Consider the following 16,844-nt stretch of genomic DNA (forward strand, 5'->3'; position numbering starts at 1 on the left):
TCTACGAGAATTAGAGAACTTAATCTACTCAAAGGTCTTAAAATTAATGCCTGGTACATAGTAAGTCATTTATAAGTGTTAGCTGTTGTTGTTGTTACTATCATTGATCTGTGTACCACCCCTATCATAAGTAACACCACCCTTGATCATAAACCATTTAAGAGATCACTAAGAACTTGGGTGATAAATAACTGTGAGAGGGAAAACCCCTCTTCAATCTGGTCCCCTAAAGTTTAAAAAAAAAAAATCAAAGACACAAGGAGTAATCAAAAGGAGAGATGTAAGCCCTTAAGGGTAAGCTTAGGCACACAGGAAATGAACAAGAAAAGACCACCAAACTCCTCTATGTTGTACAGGGTCCAACGCAAAACTCTTAAGCTCTAAAGTCCTAACAGCTGGTTTCAGTTTTACCCCACCTCTTACCAGCTGGATGATTTTGGACCAGTCTGTCCTCTTTTAATGTAACAATGATGGACTGAACTCTAGCTACTATGTGCCAACTGTTAGGAATGAAAGACAGAAAAGACACCACTGACCTTGAGGAGTTCATTACCTGTATGTCTGTGCATCAATTAGACTATCAAAAATAGCACATCATTCCCACCCACACACTGGGGGAAACATCTGAACAACTTACAGCACAGCACTGCATAGGAGAATGACGTGAGGCTGTACACAGAAAAGGTTTTAATGACAGAAAAAGCACGATGAAGATGCTAGCTGTTGTTATTTTATACATGCCTTTAGTCCAAACAAACAAGCAGTTTACAAAGTGACCTTTTTAATTCCCCTTTTGATGCTAGGTTGCTCCCTACAAGAGGTCCTGCTATGGAGTCAATGAAATGAGTGGGTGAGAACTAGGAGAAAAGTGGAGAGTGATAAACTGTGAACTTGTTATATGTTCTATCTGGGGATCCCTGAAGTAATAAAGACCAAATTTAAAATTATTAAGTCTGAAGTAAAAGAAATGCCAGAAAGATAAATTTATATTAAAAGTCCAAGGACCATATTTCCACAAAAGTTAAAAAGAGAACTTTTTGACATGAATTTTCACTTTCCATTTTGGAATACAGTCACCTGTATACGTGTTTAATCTAACTTTGTAAACTAAAGTTAGTAAACGTAGTAAACTAAAGTTTCCTGAGGGCAGTCTACATGTCAGACACATGTTAAATGTATTTAGCATGGCGTCTTGTATTTGCAAAGGATCAACAAATAATTGCTGAATGAAGGAATGGAAGAAAACGTATAATTTTATCCTACAATATACACTTTAAAGGGCACATTCAAAAAGAACTGACATCTTTGACATCAGAATGTGCTAGGAGTTAAGTTTTGGTGACAAATGGCTGACTCAATTAAAACAACTCTTCCTGATCTGTTTCACATCAGTGATTACCAAACCCGAAAAATTAAACAAATAAAAACAAATCTAGGGGGCTGGCCTGGTGGTGCAGCAGTTAAGTTCACACATTTCGCTTTGGCGGCTCAGAGTTCAATAGTGCAGATCCTGGGTGCAGACCCACGCACCACTTGTCAAGCTATGCTTTGGCAGGCGTCCCACATATAAAGTAGAAGAAGATGGGCAGGGATGTTAGCTCAGGGCCAGTTTTCCACAGCAAAAAAAAAAAAAAGAAAAAAAGAAAGAAAGAAAAAGAGGAGGATTGGCAGCAGATGTTCGCTCAGAGCTAATCTTCCTCAAAAAAACCCAAAAAAAAACAAATCTAGGAATGTTTTTGTTTGTTTGTTTTTAAGAATTGAGAAGTGTTTTTTTGTTTTTTTTTAAAGATTGGCACCTGAGCTTGTTAACAACTGTTGCCAATCTTTTTTTTTATCCTACTTTTTTTCTCCCCAAATACCCCCAGTATATAGTTGATATTTTTTAGTTGTGGGTCCTTCTAGTCGTGGCATGTGGGATGCCACCTCAGCATGGCCTGACGAGTGGTGCCATGTCTGTGCCCAGGATCTGAACCAGTAAAACCCTGGGCCGCCAAAGCAGAGCACGCGAACTTAACCACTCAGCCACAGGGTCAGCCCCTAGGAGTTTTACTTCAGGTAACGGATAAATAAACTATCATACTGATCCTCTTGCAGACAACAAGTATAAACTCTGGGCAAAATATAAACACCAAATACCACGGGAGGGGTCAGCAAACTTTTCCTTAAAGGGCCAGAGAGTAACCATTTTAGGGTTGCAGGCCATACAGTTTCTGAAGCAACTACTGATATCTGCTGTTGTAACACAAAAGTAGCTACAGACAACAGGTAAACGAATGGGCATGGCTGTGTTCCAACAAAACCTTACTTATAAAAACAAGTGGGCTGTAGCTCCCCCACGCCTGATCTAAAGGCACCAGAGATCAATCGAAAGCAGGCAGTTTCTAGAGGGCAGATGACACTAGGAAGATAGGTACACCACTGGGAAAGTTTCCTTTTTCATGGCTTCTGGCCTGAGGGCAGGTGATAGTCTGTGCCATAAAGGGTAGCTAAAACTCCAATTAAAAACTCACATTTTTTCTGCCTTAAGCAACCAGAATACAGAGCTTACGAAACCACAGCCACAAGAAGGTAAGGAACGAATACTGTAAAGAACAGAGCCGCAGAGGCATGGTCCAAATGCTGTGTATAAATTCTGTGCGAATGTTTGCCTAACTCATGAACCATGCATGAGCAGGGCAGACTCTCACAGCCCACAGGATAAAAGAACTGAACTGAAATTAGTGCTGGCACTCAAGAGACAAGGTTTGACATTTGATTCCAAGTAAATTAATTGCCTGCTTTAAAACAAAATGTATTTGTTTATGTGTGTATACATAAATACACACACACACATCTATCTATGTATGTACGCATCAACACTCTGGAGAAGAATACAACAGAATCCAGAATCTTCAAAAGACAACATTCACAATGTCCCAGATACAATTCAAAATTATTTAACATAATAATAAACAAGAAAATGCAACACATTCTTAAGAGAAAAAACAATAGAAAACAATCCTGAAATGATCGTACTGTTAGCATTAAAAGAGGATTTTATTATACCTCTTACAACTAGAAGGATGTGAAGGACAGGATGCACATCATGAGCAGAAAGACTGAAAATCTCATCAGGAAAAAGTAGAAATTATAAAAAAGGAAAATAGCAAATTTTACAACTAAAAAGTACAATAAATGAAACTTTAAAATTCACTTCATGGACTTAACAGGAAAATGGAAATGCCTGAAGAAACAGTCAGTGAACATAAAAAGAGATCAACAGGAATTACACAATCTGTAGAAAAGAGAGAAAAAAGAATAAAAGGCAATAGAGAGAGCCTCAGGGAGCTCTGGGATGATTTCCAAAGGTTTTAACATACATATAATTGAAGGCCAAGAATGAAAGAATAGAGAGAACAGAGGAGAAAATAATGTTTGAAGATATAGGGGCTAAAATTCCCCTAAAATTAATGAAAGACATAAACTTACAGATTCAAAAAGCTCCACAAGAATTAACACAAAGAAAACCAGAACTAAACACATCATAGTCAACTGCTGAAAACTATACATAAGTAAGAAAAATCTTAAAATCAGCTAAAGAACTAAATGACACATTTCATACAGGTAAAATTCCAATGACTTCTCATCTGAAATAACAGAAAATGGAAGACACTGTAACATCTATAATGTGCTCAAAACAAAGGAACAAAAAACCACCACCATCTCCTTATGCAGGAAAGAGTTCATCCAGCAGGCCTAGGAGTGCTATCCAAAGAAAGACCTGCTTGCAAGGTTGGCTCTTGGTTGGCATCTGGAAGCTTGAATGGCAGAGTTTCCTACATTCATAAAGAATTTTCCCTAAATGACAAGGGTGGCTTACTGTGCCTTAACTATATGTACAAACAATGTGGTTTACACTAATACATACTTTCTTCTAAGAGTCTGCAATTTTGGTACATGCTAGACAGAGTGCACCTATCTGACCAGCCCCAAACAAAAACCTTGGGCACTGACTCTCTAATGAGCTTCCTTGGTAGATAACACTTCACATATGCTGTCACAATTTGATACTGAAGGAATTGTGTCCCATGTGCCTCCACGGGGAAAGGACTCTTGGAAGTTTGAGCCTGGTTTCCTCTAGACTTTGCTCCATCCACCTTTACACTTTGCTACTTTTCATTTGTTTCCTTTCACTGTAATATATCATATGAGTATGATTATATATTGAGTCCTATAAAGTCCTTCTAATGAATCATCAAACCTGGGAATGCTTTTGGGGGCTCCAAAACACTTACTAACCCAGATTTCTCTAACTAGCAAAAATACCATTCAAAACAAACGCATACTAAAACAGTCTCAGCCTAAAAGAAAATAAACAGAATTCACTGCCAGTAAATCTGCCTTATAAAAAGGAAAGAATTTCTTTAGCCTGAAAGGAAATGACATCAGAGGTAAACACGAATCTTTAGGAACAAATGGAGATAACCAGAAATAACAAAAATCTAGCAAAAGATAAATGTTAAGGGGGACTAAAACTTTCAATTAAAAGGCAAAAAGTCAGAATGGATAAAACACAAGATCCAACTGTATGCGTTTGCTGTCTATAAAAGATACATTTTGGGGCCAGCCCCATGGCAGACTGGTTAAGTTCAGCATGCTCCACTTCAGCGGCCCTGGTTCACATGTTTGGATCCTGGGTGCAGACCTACACCACTTGTCAGCCATGCTGTGGCGGTGACCCACATATAAAGCAGAGAAGACTGGCACAGACGTTAGCTCAGGGCGACTGTTCCTTGGCAAAAAGAAAGAATACATTTTGAACATAAAGACACCAACAGGTTGCAAAACAAATAGGTGGATCATGCAAACAGAAACAAACAAAATGGCCAGAATGACTACCATATCATTAAATAGAGTAGCCTTCAAGAGAAAGAATATTATCACAGAAAGAAAGAGACAGCTCATAATGATAAAACTGTCAATTCAACAGGAACACGTTGCAGTCAAAAATGTGTTTAAATTTACTAAGAGTTTCATCATACATGAAACAAAAATTAAAGAAATAAAGGAAAAATAGACAATTCTACAGTCATCCTAAGAGACTTTAACACATAAAGACCAGATTTTTTAAAAATTTGTAAAAATGCAGATGATCTAAACACCACTATTAACCACCTTGAAAGAACTCAAATTTATAAAATACTGCATCTAACCAATGTAGGATATACATTCCTCTTAAGTATGTACAGAACTTTACCAAGATAGACCATATGCTGGGTCATAGAAATTTCAATAAGACCGCAAGAAAATTAAATTAGAAGAGAATAACAATAATGAGGTCAGAATAAATGCAAATAGTTGGATATTAAAAATCACACTTAAAAAATCTATCCGTCAAGAACAGATTATAAGGGATACTAGAAAATACTTCAAACTAAATAATAAAAATACAACATATCAAAATTTGTAGATGCAGTTAAAGCAATGCTTATAGAGAACTTTATAGCTTTAAATGCTTGTATTAGTCAAGGAAAGTCTAGGAAGCAATGACCTGAGCTTCTACAATAGGACTCCAGAAAAAGAGAAGCAAAGTAAACCCAAAGCAAATAGAAGGAAGGAAACAATAAAGGTAAGCTCAGAAATCAACTAAATGAAAACAGGTCAGCAACAGAGAAAATGAACAAAGGCAAACATCACTTCTTTAAAAGCACAACAAAATGAAGGAACCCTTAGCTAGACCAATAAAGAAAAAAATCTACCAGTATGAAGAATGAAAGAGGTTATTAATATAGATCCCATAGACATTAAAAAGATAATAATGAAATATTATGAACAACTTCACGGCAACGAATTCAACTTAGCTGAAATAAACAAATTTCTTGAAAGACAACTTAAAACCGCCACAAAATTAAGCAGAAAATATGAACAGCCTTTATCTATTAATCAACTATGTAACCAAAATTACAAATTCGCAAAAAAATTACAAAACTAATCCTACAAAGAGATAACATCTCAAGTTTCACTGGCGAATCTATCAAACATTACATTTAAGAAGGAAAAACATCAATATTAAAACTCTTTCAGAAAACAGAGGAACAGTCCCAACTCATTTTATGAGGCCAGCATAATACTACTATTAAAATCTTACAAAGATATTATGAAAAACAGAAGAAAGAAAATTACAGTGTCATACATTATGATACTAAAAAATTACAAATGAATTATTACCAAACTAGATACAGAAATATATAAAAAGAATAATAAATAAGGATCAAGGTGGATTTATCCTGGGAATACAAGGTTGTATTCCTTGGTCCAAAATCCAATCAATGCAATTTACCATAATAAAAGAAGAAAGAAATACCACATGCACAATTAGAAAATACAGAAAAATCTTAAATGCAGAAAAAGCATTTGATAAATTCATCATCCATTCATGATAAAAACTCAGAAAACTAAGAATAGATGGAACCTTCCTCAACACCTGATAAAACGCATCTAAAAAACCTACAGCTAAAATCATACTCAATGTGAACACTTATCATCTAACACCAGAATCAAGGCAAGGATGCCCACTCTCAGTTTTGTTCAACATTGTATTGAAGACCCTACCATTTAACTAAGTAAAAGAAATAAAAGGCATAAATATGGGAAAGTAAGAATTAGAATAATGTCTATTTGAAGAAGATGAGTATTTACATGGAAAATCCCACAGAATCTACAAAACAACTACAAGAACTAACATGTATTTAAATGTCACAAGTTAAAAGGCTAATATACAAATTTCATATTTTCTATCAATTGTATAGCAGCAAGCAACTAGAAAACGAAATTCTACATAAAGATTTCACTTACTGTAGAATGAAAGAACATAAAATACTTAGGAATAAAGTTATTAAAAGCTGCTCAAGACCCTCACCTTTCTGTGAGAAATTAAAGAAGACCTAAATAAATGGAGAGATTCTATACTCTTGGACTGGAAAACTCAATATTTACGTATCAATTTTCCACAAGTTTATCTATAGATTTAACCCAAATTAAATTATAATTCACCAGACTTTTATATTGATATAGATGAGTTGATTCTAAATTTTATATGGAAATGCAAAGGACCTAGAGTATTCGAAGAAATCATGAAAAGGAACAAAATTGGCAAACGTGAACTACTTGACTTCAAGACTTGCTATAAAGGTACAGTAATCAAGAGAGTATGATACAGGCATAAGGATCAAGAAATAAATAAAGGCACAGAACAGAGTCCAGAAATAAACCCACACTTACATGGTTATCTGATTTTTGACAAAGGAGCCTCAGGAATTCAACAGGCAAAAGAGGGTGTTTTCAACAAACAGTGTTGGTGCAACTAAATATCCTATTATTAAAAAATGCAAAGCTCAACCCCTATCTCACATCATAAACAAAATTACTTTGAGATGGATTACAGAACTATACACCTAAAGCTAAAACATTGGAGCTTTTAGAGAAAAGCATAAGAGAATATCTTCAGGACTTGGGGTTAGGCAAACGTTTGCCTCACATGATAAAAAACAGTAACCATAAAATAAAAAACTGATAAATTAGACATTATCAAGCATTTAACATCTTCTGCTCATCAAAAATATCATTAAGAAAATGAAAAGGCAAACCACAGACTGGGAGGGATGTTTGCAAAACACATCTGACAAAGGGTAGGTTTCCAGAACAGACAAAAAGTTTTAGTAACTCAGGCTGGCCTGGTAGCGCAGCAGTTAAGTTGGCATGTTCCATTTTGGCGACTCAGGGTTCGCTGGTTCGGATCCCGGGTGCAGACCTACACACAGCCTGTCAAGCCATGCTGTGGCAGGCATCCCACATACAAAGTAGAGGAAGACAGGCATGCATGTTAGCTCAGGGCCAGTCTTCCTGAGCTAAAAGGGGATGACTGGCAGCAGATTTTGGCTCAGGACTAATATTCCTCAAAAAAATTTAAAAATAATTCTGGTAACTCAATAATAAAAAGACAAACAATATAATTCTTTTTAATGGGCAAAAGATATGAACAGACATCTCACAAAAAAAGATATGTGAAGGAATAGTAAGCAAATGAAAAGGTTCTCTCACCATTAGCCAGCAAGGAGATGCAAACAAACTACAATGATGACATTTACCAGCAGAGTTAAAATTAAAAATACTAACAATACCAAATATTGGTGAGATGTGCAGCAGCCAGCATCTTCATACATTGTTGGTCAAAGTGTAAAACAGTACAAGCTCTTTGGGAACAGGTTTACCACTCTTATAAAACTAAACACATCAGCTACTCCATGCCTCAGTAATTCCAATCCTAAATATTTACTCAAGAGAAACTAAAACATCAGTTCACAAAAATATGTGTATAAGAATATTTATGGTACTCTGACTCATAATAGCTAAAACTTGCAACCAGTCCAGGTGTCCAACAAAAGAGAATGGAAAAAGAAATTGTGGTATATTCACACAATGTAATACCACTTAATAACAAAAAGGATGAACTATTGATATATTCAATATCCAAAATCATGCTGAGTGAAAGAAGTCTCACACAAAAGGGTATACACTGTATGTGATTCTATTAATACAAAGTTCTACATCAGGCAAAGTGGAAAACACCAGAACGTTGGTGCCTTGAGGGTGGGGGATGAGGGCAGGGACTGACTACAAAGAGGAAGGAGAGAACTTCTGGCCATTTTGACAGAGATTTGTTTCCATGAGCACGCGCATTAGGCAAATCTTTTCAAATACTATACTTAAGATTTGTGCATTTCATTGTATATAAATTTTTATCCTAAAAAGAAAAAAATGTAAATAAATACTGAATTCTAGTTAACAATACACATGCTGAAATATTTAGGGAGAAGTATATTACTAACTGCAACTAACTTTGAAATTCATCACAAGGTTATGGACTGGATAGAGAAGAAACTAATAGACATGTGATTAAACAACTCCATATAGTAAAACATTAACTGTAGAATCTAATTGGTGTTACGGGTGTTTGTATAAAGCTCTTTCAAACTTTATTTTGAAATTTATCTTATTAAAATATCAGGGGAAACTCTCTAGCATTCTCAAGGATAAATAGATTTATTTTATAAATAAAAAGGAACTGAGACCATCAGACATGGTGAGTTAATTAAAGGGCAATATTTACTTACGATATTTCATTTGGAGTTTTCACGAAAGTGTCTGCTTATTTTTAACTATTTGGCTTATTGGATAAATATACGATAAACTAATTAAAACACATTATTATACAGGAGATCTAAAATTGTCACAAAGTAAAATAGCATCTTAGGTAAATGTGTATTTAATTAGGATAAAAATGTCAAAAATACTTGTTTAGGGTACTTTGGTATATTTAATTTTTAAAACTACAATTTCTTAGGATCTGAGGCTGAAAGGGGAGGCTGTGGTCTGTGGTCAGCATACGATCTTGAAATGAAAGTTCCTATGTTTTCAAAAGATACCATAATCATCAACAGCACCTTCAGAAGAAAAAGCATTTCATAGGGTTTTGGAAAATCCCATAAGAAATCATAATTTTATGCTATTAAAGATATAACAATATTTATTATATTTACTTACTTGAGGAACATTGCTATCAACCCACTTGGAATTTGGTAAAATATCATCCCACAAAATCAGGCATCGAGCAAGAGTCTTAAAAAATGTAAAACAGATAAAACTAATTAGAGCAGGCAAAGTTCACAGACTTTATAACAACAATAATATTAAATAGAATAATTTAAAAATCAGTTCCCAACTGACAGCAGTTTTGAAAAATAAAGTAAGTATACAGTATCAACCTAAGCTACTCACTAAAATAAACTGAAGATTTAGATTTTAACAACAACAAAAAATTGAATTGATTATCACGAAATTTGGAGTTGGAGAGGACTTTTAAAAACCTGTTCCATGAAACAAAAATCACAAAGAAAAGAATCATAGCTCTGTTGACATAAATTTAAAGGCTTTCATATGCTAAAAACATTCAAGTTTAAACACTACAGAGGGAAAAACAGGCAATTATGTCAGTTATGTCATTAATTATACCCTTAATAGTAATACTGCATCCTTAATAATATTGAAAGAATGTAAAATAAAGCAGTAATGAAGCCCCATCAGTTGTCACTTGACAGGAAGTTTCGAGTAATAATGTGGGAAGCTGAAATGTCAACTCCAAGTATTAGGTATCAATTTGGTTGCCTTTCCAGCAGCATTCCTAGGGTTCTATTTGAGAAATTTCAAAAGAACACTATCAATTACACATACACGATGGGTTAGCAGTAAAAGCTCCCCTTGTAGAAATATTTATATTTGCAAGTGAAACTTGAGAATGACAGACTCCTTATGTTAACAGAAATGAAAAATTGCAAAGTACCATACCCTAAGCAAGAGAAATTCTGGTTTCACAAAATCCAGCAAATACATGGTGTCGGGAGCTTGGAGCCAATCTGCAATGGATCTGTTGGTGGAGGATACCATTATTGCTCAGGTAGAGGGCAAAATACTCAAGAATTCCAAGACAGATTTCCAAACATTTCTCCCCCTCCATCCACTGCCCTATTTTTTCCCATAGTTCTCTACACCTTCAAACGTAATATTCATTATGTATGTAAACATCTCTTACTATAACAGAAGGTTCACAAGGGCAGATAATTTTAGTTTTATTTTGTTCACTGAAATATCTCCAGTGCCAAGAAGCACTGACATACATATTTACCCAAATAACAGATGAATAAATATCTGTTTTTAACAACTTTGTTAATTTTGCATTCACTTTTTCTAAGAGGAGGAATTTACAATATTGAAAAATTTCTTGAATTTTAAAGTGTTTTTTAAATTAGAAGACTTAAAAGACGGTTTAATGTCTCCTACTCAGATTACTCTTCTGTACAAAATATAAAAGAACAAATGCCAAAGGTCTGTTTCAAGTGTTAGCAGTAATTACTGGGGGTTGGGAAGTAGATGATGTGGTCATTAGGGAAGCTCTTGAACTAAGTAGAAACCATTTATATAAATAATAACCAGGAATAGAATGCTAATATTTCTGGCTTAACCAGTCCTCATAATGACATGCAAAATTAATGAAAAGGAATTTGGGCATTTTTTGTCACAGACATCAACTGTAAAACAGAAATGAATAAAAACTGGCAATTATATTGTCAAATATCATTAAAATAGAGAAATACATTATTTCTTGATAAAAATCTATATAACTTGTGGTATTTGAGAGAATTAAAACCAGGTTGATCTAGAACAGAAGAAATAAACACATTACGATAATTTAGTTTTATTACTGAGGTCATTGTCATGGCGAAGGGTGGGTCAGGGGATGTATTACCTGTTATTGGTTTTTAAGTATATCATAGCCAAAGCTAGAGTGGCACCCGGACAAGTGACATCCACATTTATGGTATCTCCTTCCTATGAAAAGAAAAGTTTCTTCATATAAAAGAGTTCTGAATTATTATAAAATGCTTCTGAATACTAGCCTATGCTTAAAATTAACACATTTACAAATGTTCATATGAAAATTATTATTTTCAAAGTAACTTCTTAGCTTCCAGAATTTTGATCTGCTGCTTTGATTTGTACTTACTTTGATTTGATAACTTGGAGACTTATGTTTCTCCCTGTGCAATCCTGCTTGAAAGCGTCTATGACCTCCAACCATGTATTGATAAAGTTGCTCAGGCACATTGAGATCAGACATACCTATCAAATTACTGCCATGCTGGAAAATGAAACAACAGACATGTCAAAGGAAAGCTTATGGAATAAGATCCATAACATACACCCATGACAAATAAAAGAATGAACTAACTTCAAAGCAGGGTATTTGGGGCTTTTTTCCCCAATTAAAATAACTATTACTCATGAGTTAATACTCAAGCTATTAATAATTCACATTAAATATTATAACACTTATATGTTCAAGTTAGTACTTTCATTTCACCAAATACATAAAGGCTTCAATACACAGTTAACTGCACTAACAGAAAAAGAAAATACGACATACATAAATGAAACACCTGAACTATGAACATCTGAATCCTTTCATTACTGTGCTTATAAACTATTCCAACAACAATAATTAGAATAATAAAAATAACTTACTAAACACTTACTCTGTTGCAGGCACTATTCTGTGTGTTTAACATGCATTAACTCACTTAATACGACAATTCTCAATACGACAATAATCAAATAGCTACTATTTCATAGGTGACGAAAGTGAGACGTAAAGAGGTTAAGCCCAAGGTTACAAAGCTAGCAGGTGGCACAGCTGGATATAAAAGAAGGCAGTTTGGCTCCACAACTTATGGAGTTGCCCAACCACTAGACTACGGTGCAACTAAATGTCATGACTCGCTGGTCAGGACCAGAATTCAGGTTCCAATTTCCAGTATGATGCTTTTCCATTGTAACATCTGCCTCTTCAGTCCATGTGTCAAATGTGAAGTGTCAAAAACCTAACAGTCAACTTTCTTCATATAATTTAGTTTCAGTATAACACTATGCTGGTGGTTCTTCAAGGACCCACATTCCAGCTGACATAGTCATTTAATGAAATGTTTTTGATAATTCTACACTATGTCCCATGGATGGTGTTAAAGATGGGTCAAAAAGATACTGCATTCTGTCACAAAGCAAATGCTATTGTGGCAACAACATTCCTGGACACCTAGTGAACACCAGGGTGCCAAAAGAAGGTTATGGTTTATCTCTAGCAATGACTACAGACTCTTAAAGCTCCCCATCGTACACAGATTTTCACTATTTTGCTTTCTGTCTGAGTGAGCTGTCACTTCTTCTCCGTCTTACGTCTCAAACTCTTTTCGAGAAATTTCATTCCCTTAGTTCATTCATGAAGACTTATATCTAAGCCAGGGGGAAAGAAAGCTTAAAGCCCAACTCATCACTACAATTTCTCTCCATTTCCAAATCAGCACTTTGAAAAATATCCAGAAGGAAAAAAGAGCTGAGAATGAGGTTAAGTCAAGTCACAGTCAGGCAGAGTGGTACTTATTCAGAGTAAAGTGTCAAGGTTATTTGTCTCAACATGCACATGAAGTAACTGAAGCATCGGAAGGCACAGACTGTCTTACCCCCAAGCAGACCATGCCCAGGGCCAAGCCAGCAGCTAAAGAGTAGGATTCTCTGTCAGTGCAGTATTCCATTTCAGGACCAGGGGGCCGTCCTGTAAAACAGAAAACAGCACAGTTCAAGCTTGCCTCCTTAAAATCCTAATTCATAAAAGTTTTAGAGTTAACTTTCTAGTAAGTCACATAAGAACTAAGGGTTCAATATAACCCCAGTCAGAAAGATATGACATTATCACAAATGGTGTCCACAACTGTCAGTTCAGTATAAACTAAAGCCCAAAATGGTTCTTTTATCTGCCAATTTGAAAGCAGTGACTTTAAAATACTGTAAAATCTTGGATTTTATTTAAAAAAAAGATTACCAAGACTTAGGAAAAAAAATTTAAAGGGACGGGTGCTCAAGAAAAGTCAATTTTTAATCTCTTGCATTTTTTTTTATTTTCTTGTTTTCAAATCATTCATCAGATGTGGTGAAAACATGTTGAAATACTAACAATGGACAGCAAGAACATTTGCTTTAAGTTTTTAAGCATGTTAAATAATGTTTCCAGACACATATTTTGAATCTATATAATACTGAGCCCTACTATGGGAGAATTTCTGTGTATTGATCCTAAAAGTTTGGCTGAATGTATAATTCCTACTTTTAAAAGAGCACTCCATAATTCTAACCCTACACTTTAAGGCAGCAAAATGTATTATATATAAAGACCCCTCATTTATATTTGTGAACCAAAAAAAGTTCACGCTCCTGGGATTCTATCCCCAGGAAAAAAATAAATATTATACAAAAGTAATCAGTGTAATATATATGTATAACAGGAAAAAATCAGAAGTAACCTAAAAAGTCCTGAAAATAAGAATATGATTAGGCAATTTATAGAACACCAACTGAATGAGATATTACACAAATTAATTTCAAAACACATTTGTGACACTATATGAAAAGGATAGCATAAAAACAGTATGCACATTCTGACTATAATGATATAAAAGAGCATATGCATGTGAATCCAGATGAAATCCTCCAGAAAAAATATGAAAGAGATGTGCTATGGCTGAGGGGTTATATGATGATATAGCATTATGATTTAGGTAAAGAATATTAAATTACCTTGTAGATGAACAAGGTTTAAAAGCCAGCCTTTTTTTCTGAGGAAGATTAGCCCTAAGCTAACATTTGCCACCAATCCTCCCCATCTTTGCTGAGGAAGACTGGCCCTGAGCTAACATCTGTGCCCATCTTCCTCTGCTTTATATGTGGGATGGCTGCCACAGCATGGCTGGACAAGCAGTGCTAGGTCTGCACCCAGGATCTGAACCAGCAAACCCCGGGCCAGGGGAGTGGAATGTACAAACTTAACCACTGCACCACCACCAATTTTGTGGCTGTTTGTTATGTAGCATTATTGTAGCAATAGCTAACTGATACAATCAGTCTAGAGAATAATATATTGTCAACAATATACCCTGAAATATACGCACAAAAGGAAAGAACAAGGCATGTAAGTATATACCTAAATTACTGAACACAGTAATAATGCCAGTAGCATTTGCATTTGTCAGAAAAAGATAACAGGTAAAACAGACTTCCAAAAAGTTTAGACTCAATTAAAAACAGAAAATGCATTTCATCACTAACACACCTTCCAATACGTAAAGGAGGAAAGCAGGAGTCAATCACTTCCATTCTCCTGGAAGTGCTGTTGTCCAACAGAATAAACACTGTGTTTTCAGGGACCAAAATAAATAAGCAGCTTTAAATTTTAAGTGCAGATCATCCTTAGACTCTGCCTGCTAAAGACACAGCAAGACAAACAGCATGCTCACGAATGTGGTTAAGACCAGAGGCCCCTTAATTAAATGGGATCACTGAAGCTCAAAAATGGGCTGACCAAATAAATATGCAGACTAATAACCTGCACGGTAATATCAACCTTGGAAAACATTACTTGTAGTTTTCTATTATGTTTTTTGTTTTAATACCACATCATCCTGTCCTCAGAAAAGCTACTATTTTTCAATTTTTATAATTTTACTATCATTTTTATCTTGGTTCCTGTGCAATGGGAAATGTATGCTTACGAAGACACAGCACTATTAACGCCATACCTATTTCAGCCAACAGGACTTCTGCAGTATGCCTGTGAGCTGTCCCTTGATACACGAGGCCAATGCCAACCACTGCAGCCACCTGGACATTGTGAGGAACATCGAGCTCCGTGGACGTTGGGGGCAGGAGAGCAGGAATGTGAATGCTAAGAAGCCGAGTAATCGACATATCCATGGTACCTAGTTTAGCAGCAGAAACACCAAGGAGGAGTCCAATGCTTGTCATTTCATGGCCCTAAGATAGAAAGGAGAATGAAACTTAAGTCACTACCAAAACAAATATGTAGTTTCCAATAAAATATTGCCTGTCAATACTTTCAATAAGTACTTTTATCTGACAGGCACAATGAGAGCACCAAGAATATAAGAGCAAACTACACGGATATGGTCCTTGCTCTCATAAAGTTAGTGCCCTAATGGGCGGAAAAAAGTGTTAAACTAAAATACACCAGCATATTATTAAAAAGTAGTATAATAAAAAAGTACAAAGTAATATGAAAGAGCATTTTAAAAGAGCCTAATTTAGATTTGGAGGGGCTGGAGAATTATTAGGAATCTCTAAAGAAATAAAATTTACAATAGGACCAGAAGGATGAGTATAAATTAGCCAGGAAAAGTGGCAGAAAGCAGGGCACTCGACTTTAGAAAGTGAGAGAGAATGATGTCAGGTGAGAGAACAATGTGTAAACGGCTCTGAGATGATCCAGAAATAAACTCTCACATGGATGGTCAATTGACCACAAGGTGCCAAGATAACGGAATGGGAAAAGAAATATCTTTTCAAAAAACAGCATTGCAATAACTGTAAAGTTACATGCAAAAGAATGAAGTTAGATCCCTTCCTTACATTATACACAAAAATTAACTCTAAATGGATCACAGAACTATATATAAGACCTAAAGCTATAAAACTCTTAGAAGAAAACATAGGTGTAAATCTTCATGACCTTGGGTTAGGCAATGACTCCTTAGATATGACACCAAAAGCACAGCAACCAAAGAAAACACAGATGAACCGGATTTCATCAAAATTAAAAACTTTTGTGCTTCAAAGACACCATCAGAAAGTAAAAAGACAACACATGGAATGGGAGAAAATTTTTGCAGATCATTTATCTGCCAATGACCTAGTATTCAGAATACATAAAAGAACTTTACAACTCAACAATAAAAACAATTCAGTTTAAAAATAAGCAAAGGCGAGGCCAGACTGGTGGTTAAGTTTGCACGCTTCGCTTCAGCAGCCCAGGTTTGCAGGTTCAGATCCCAGGCACATACCTAGCACCACTCGTCAAGACACACTGTGGTGGTGTCCCACATAAAATAGAGGAAGACTGGCACAGATCTTAGCTCAGTAACAATCTTTCTCAAGCAAAAAGAGGAAGATTGGCAACAGATGTTAGCTCAGGGCCAATATTCCTCACAAAAGAAAAAAAAATTAAGCAAAAGTTTAAATAGATACTTCTCCAAAGAAGATATACGAATGGCCTAGGAATACATGAAAAGATGTTCAACATCATTAGCCACCAGGGAAGCGTGAATCAAAGGCACAATGAAGAGCTACTATAAGAAGACAGACAATAACAAGCATGGCAAGAATGTGGAGAAATTGGAACCCTTATGTAT

General features: G+C 35.4%; 1 protein-coding gene across 5 annotated transcripts in view; it reads right to left on the reverse strand.

The window, feature by feature from the left end:
• Positions 1-16,844, reverse strand: part of ANAPC1 (anaphase promoting complex subunit 1) — a 109,440-nt gene that overhangs the window by 35,014 nt on the left and 57,582 nt on the right. For all 5 annotated transcript variants that reach the window (XM_070511759.1, XM_070511757.1, XM_070511760.1 and 2 more), the window contains 6 exons: positions 15,219-15,453; positions 13,110-13,201; positions 11,600-11,734; positions 11,342-11,424; positions 10,384-10,462; positions 9,583-9,657 (listed from right to left, as the gene is read on the reverse strand). In XM_070511759.1, coding sequence (XP_070367860.1) covers positions 9,583-9,657; positions 10,384-10,462; positions 11,342-11,424; positions 11,600-11,734; positions 13,110-13,201; positions 15,219-15,453 — 699 coding nt within the window. The remainder of the gene's footprint in view (positions 1-9,582; positions 9,658-10,383; positions 10,463-11,341; positions 11,425-11,599; positions 11,735-13,109; positions 13,202-15,218; positions 15,454-16,844) is intronic.

The sequence above is a fragment of the Equus asinus genome, chromosome 6 (assembly GCF_041296235.1).
Source record: "Equus asinus isolate D_3611 breed Donkey chromosome 6, EquAss-T2T_v2, whole genome shotgun sequence".
Classification (NCBI taxonomy): Eukaryota; Metazoa; Chordata; class Mammalia; order Perissodactyla; family Equidae; genus Equus; species Equus asinus.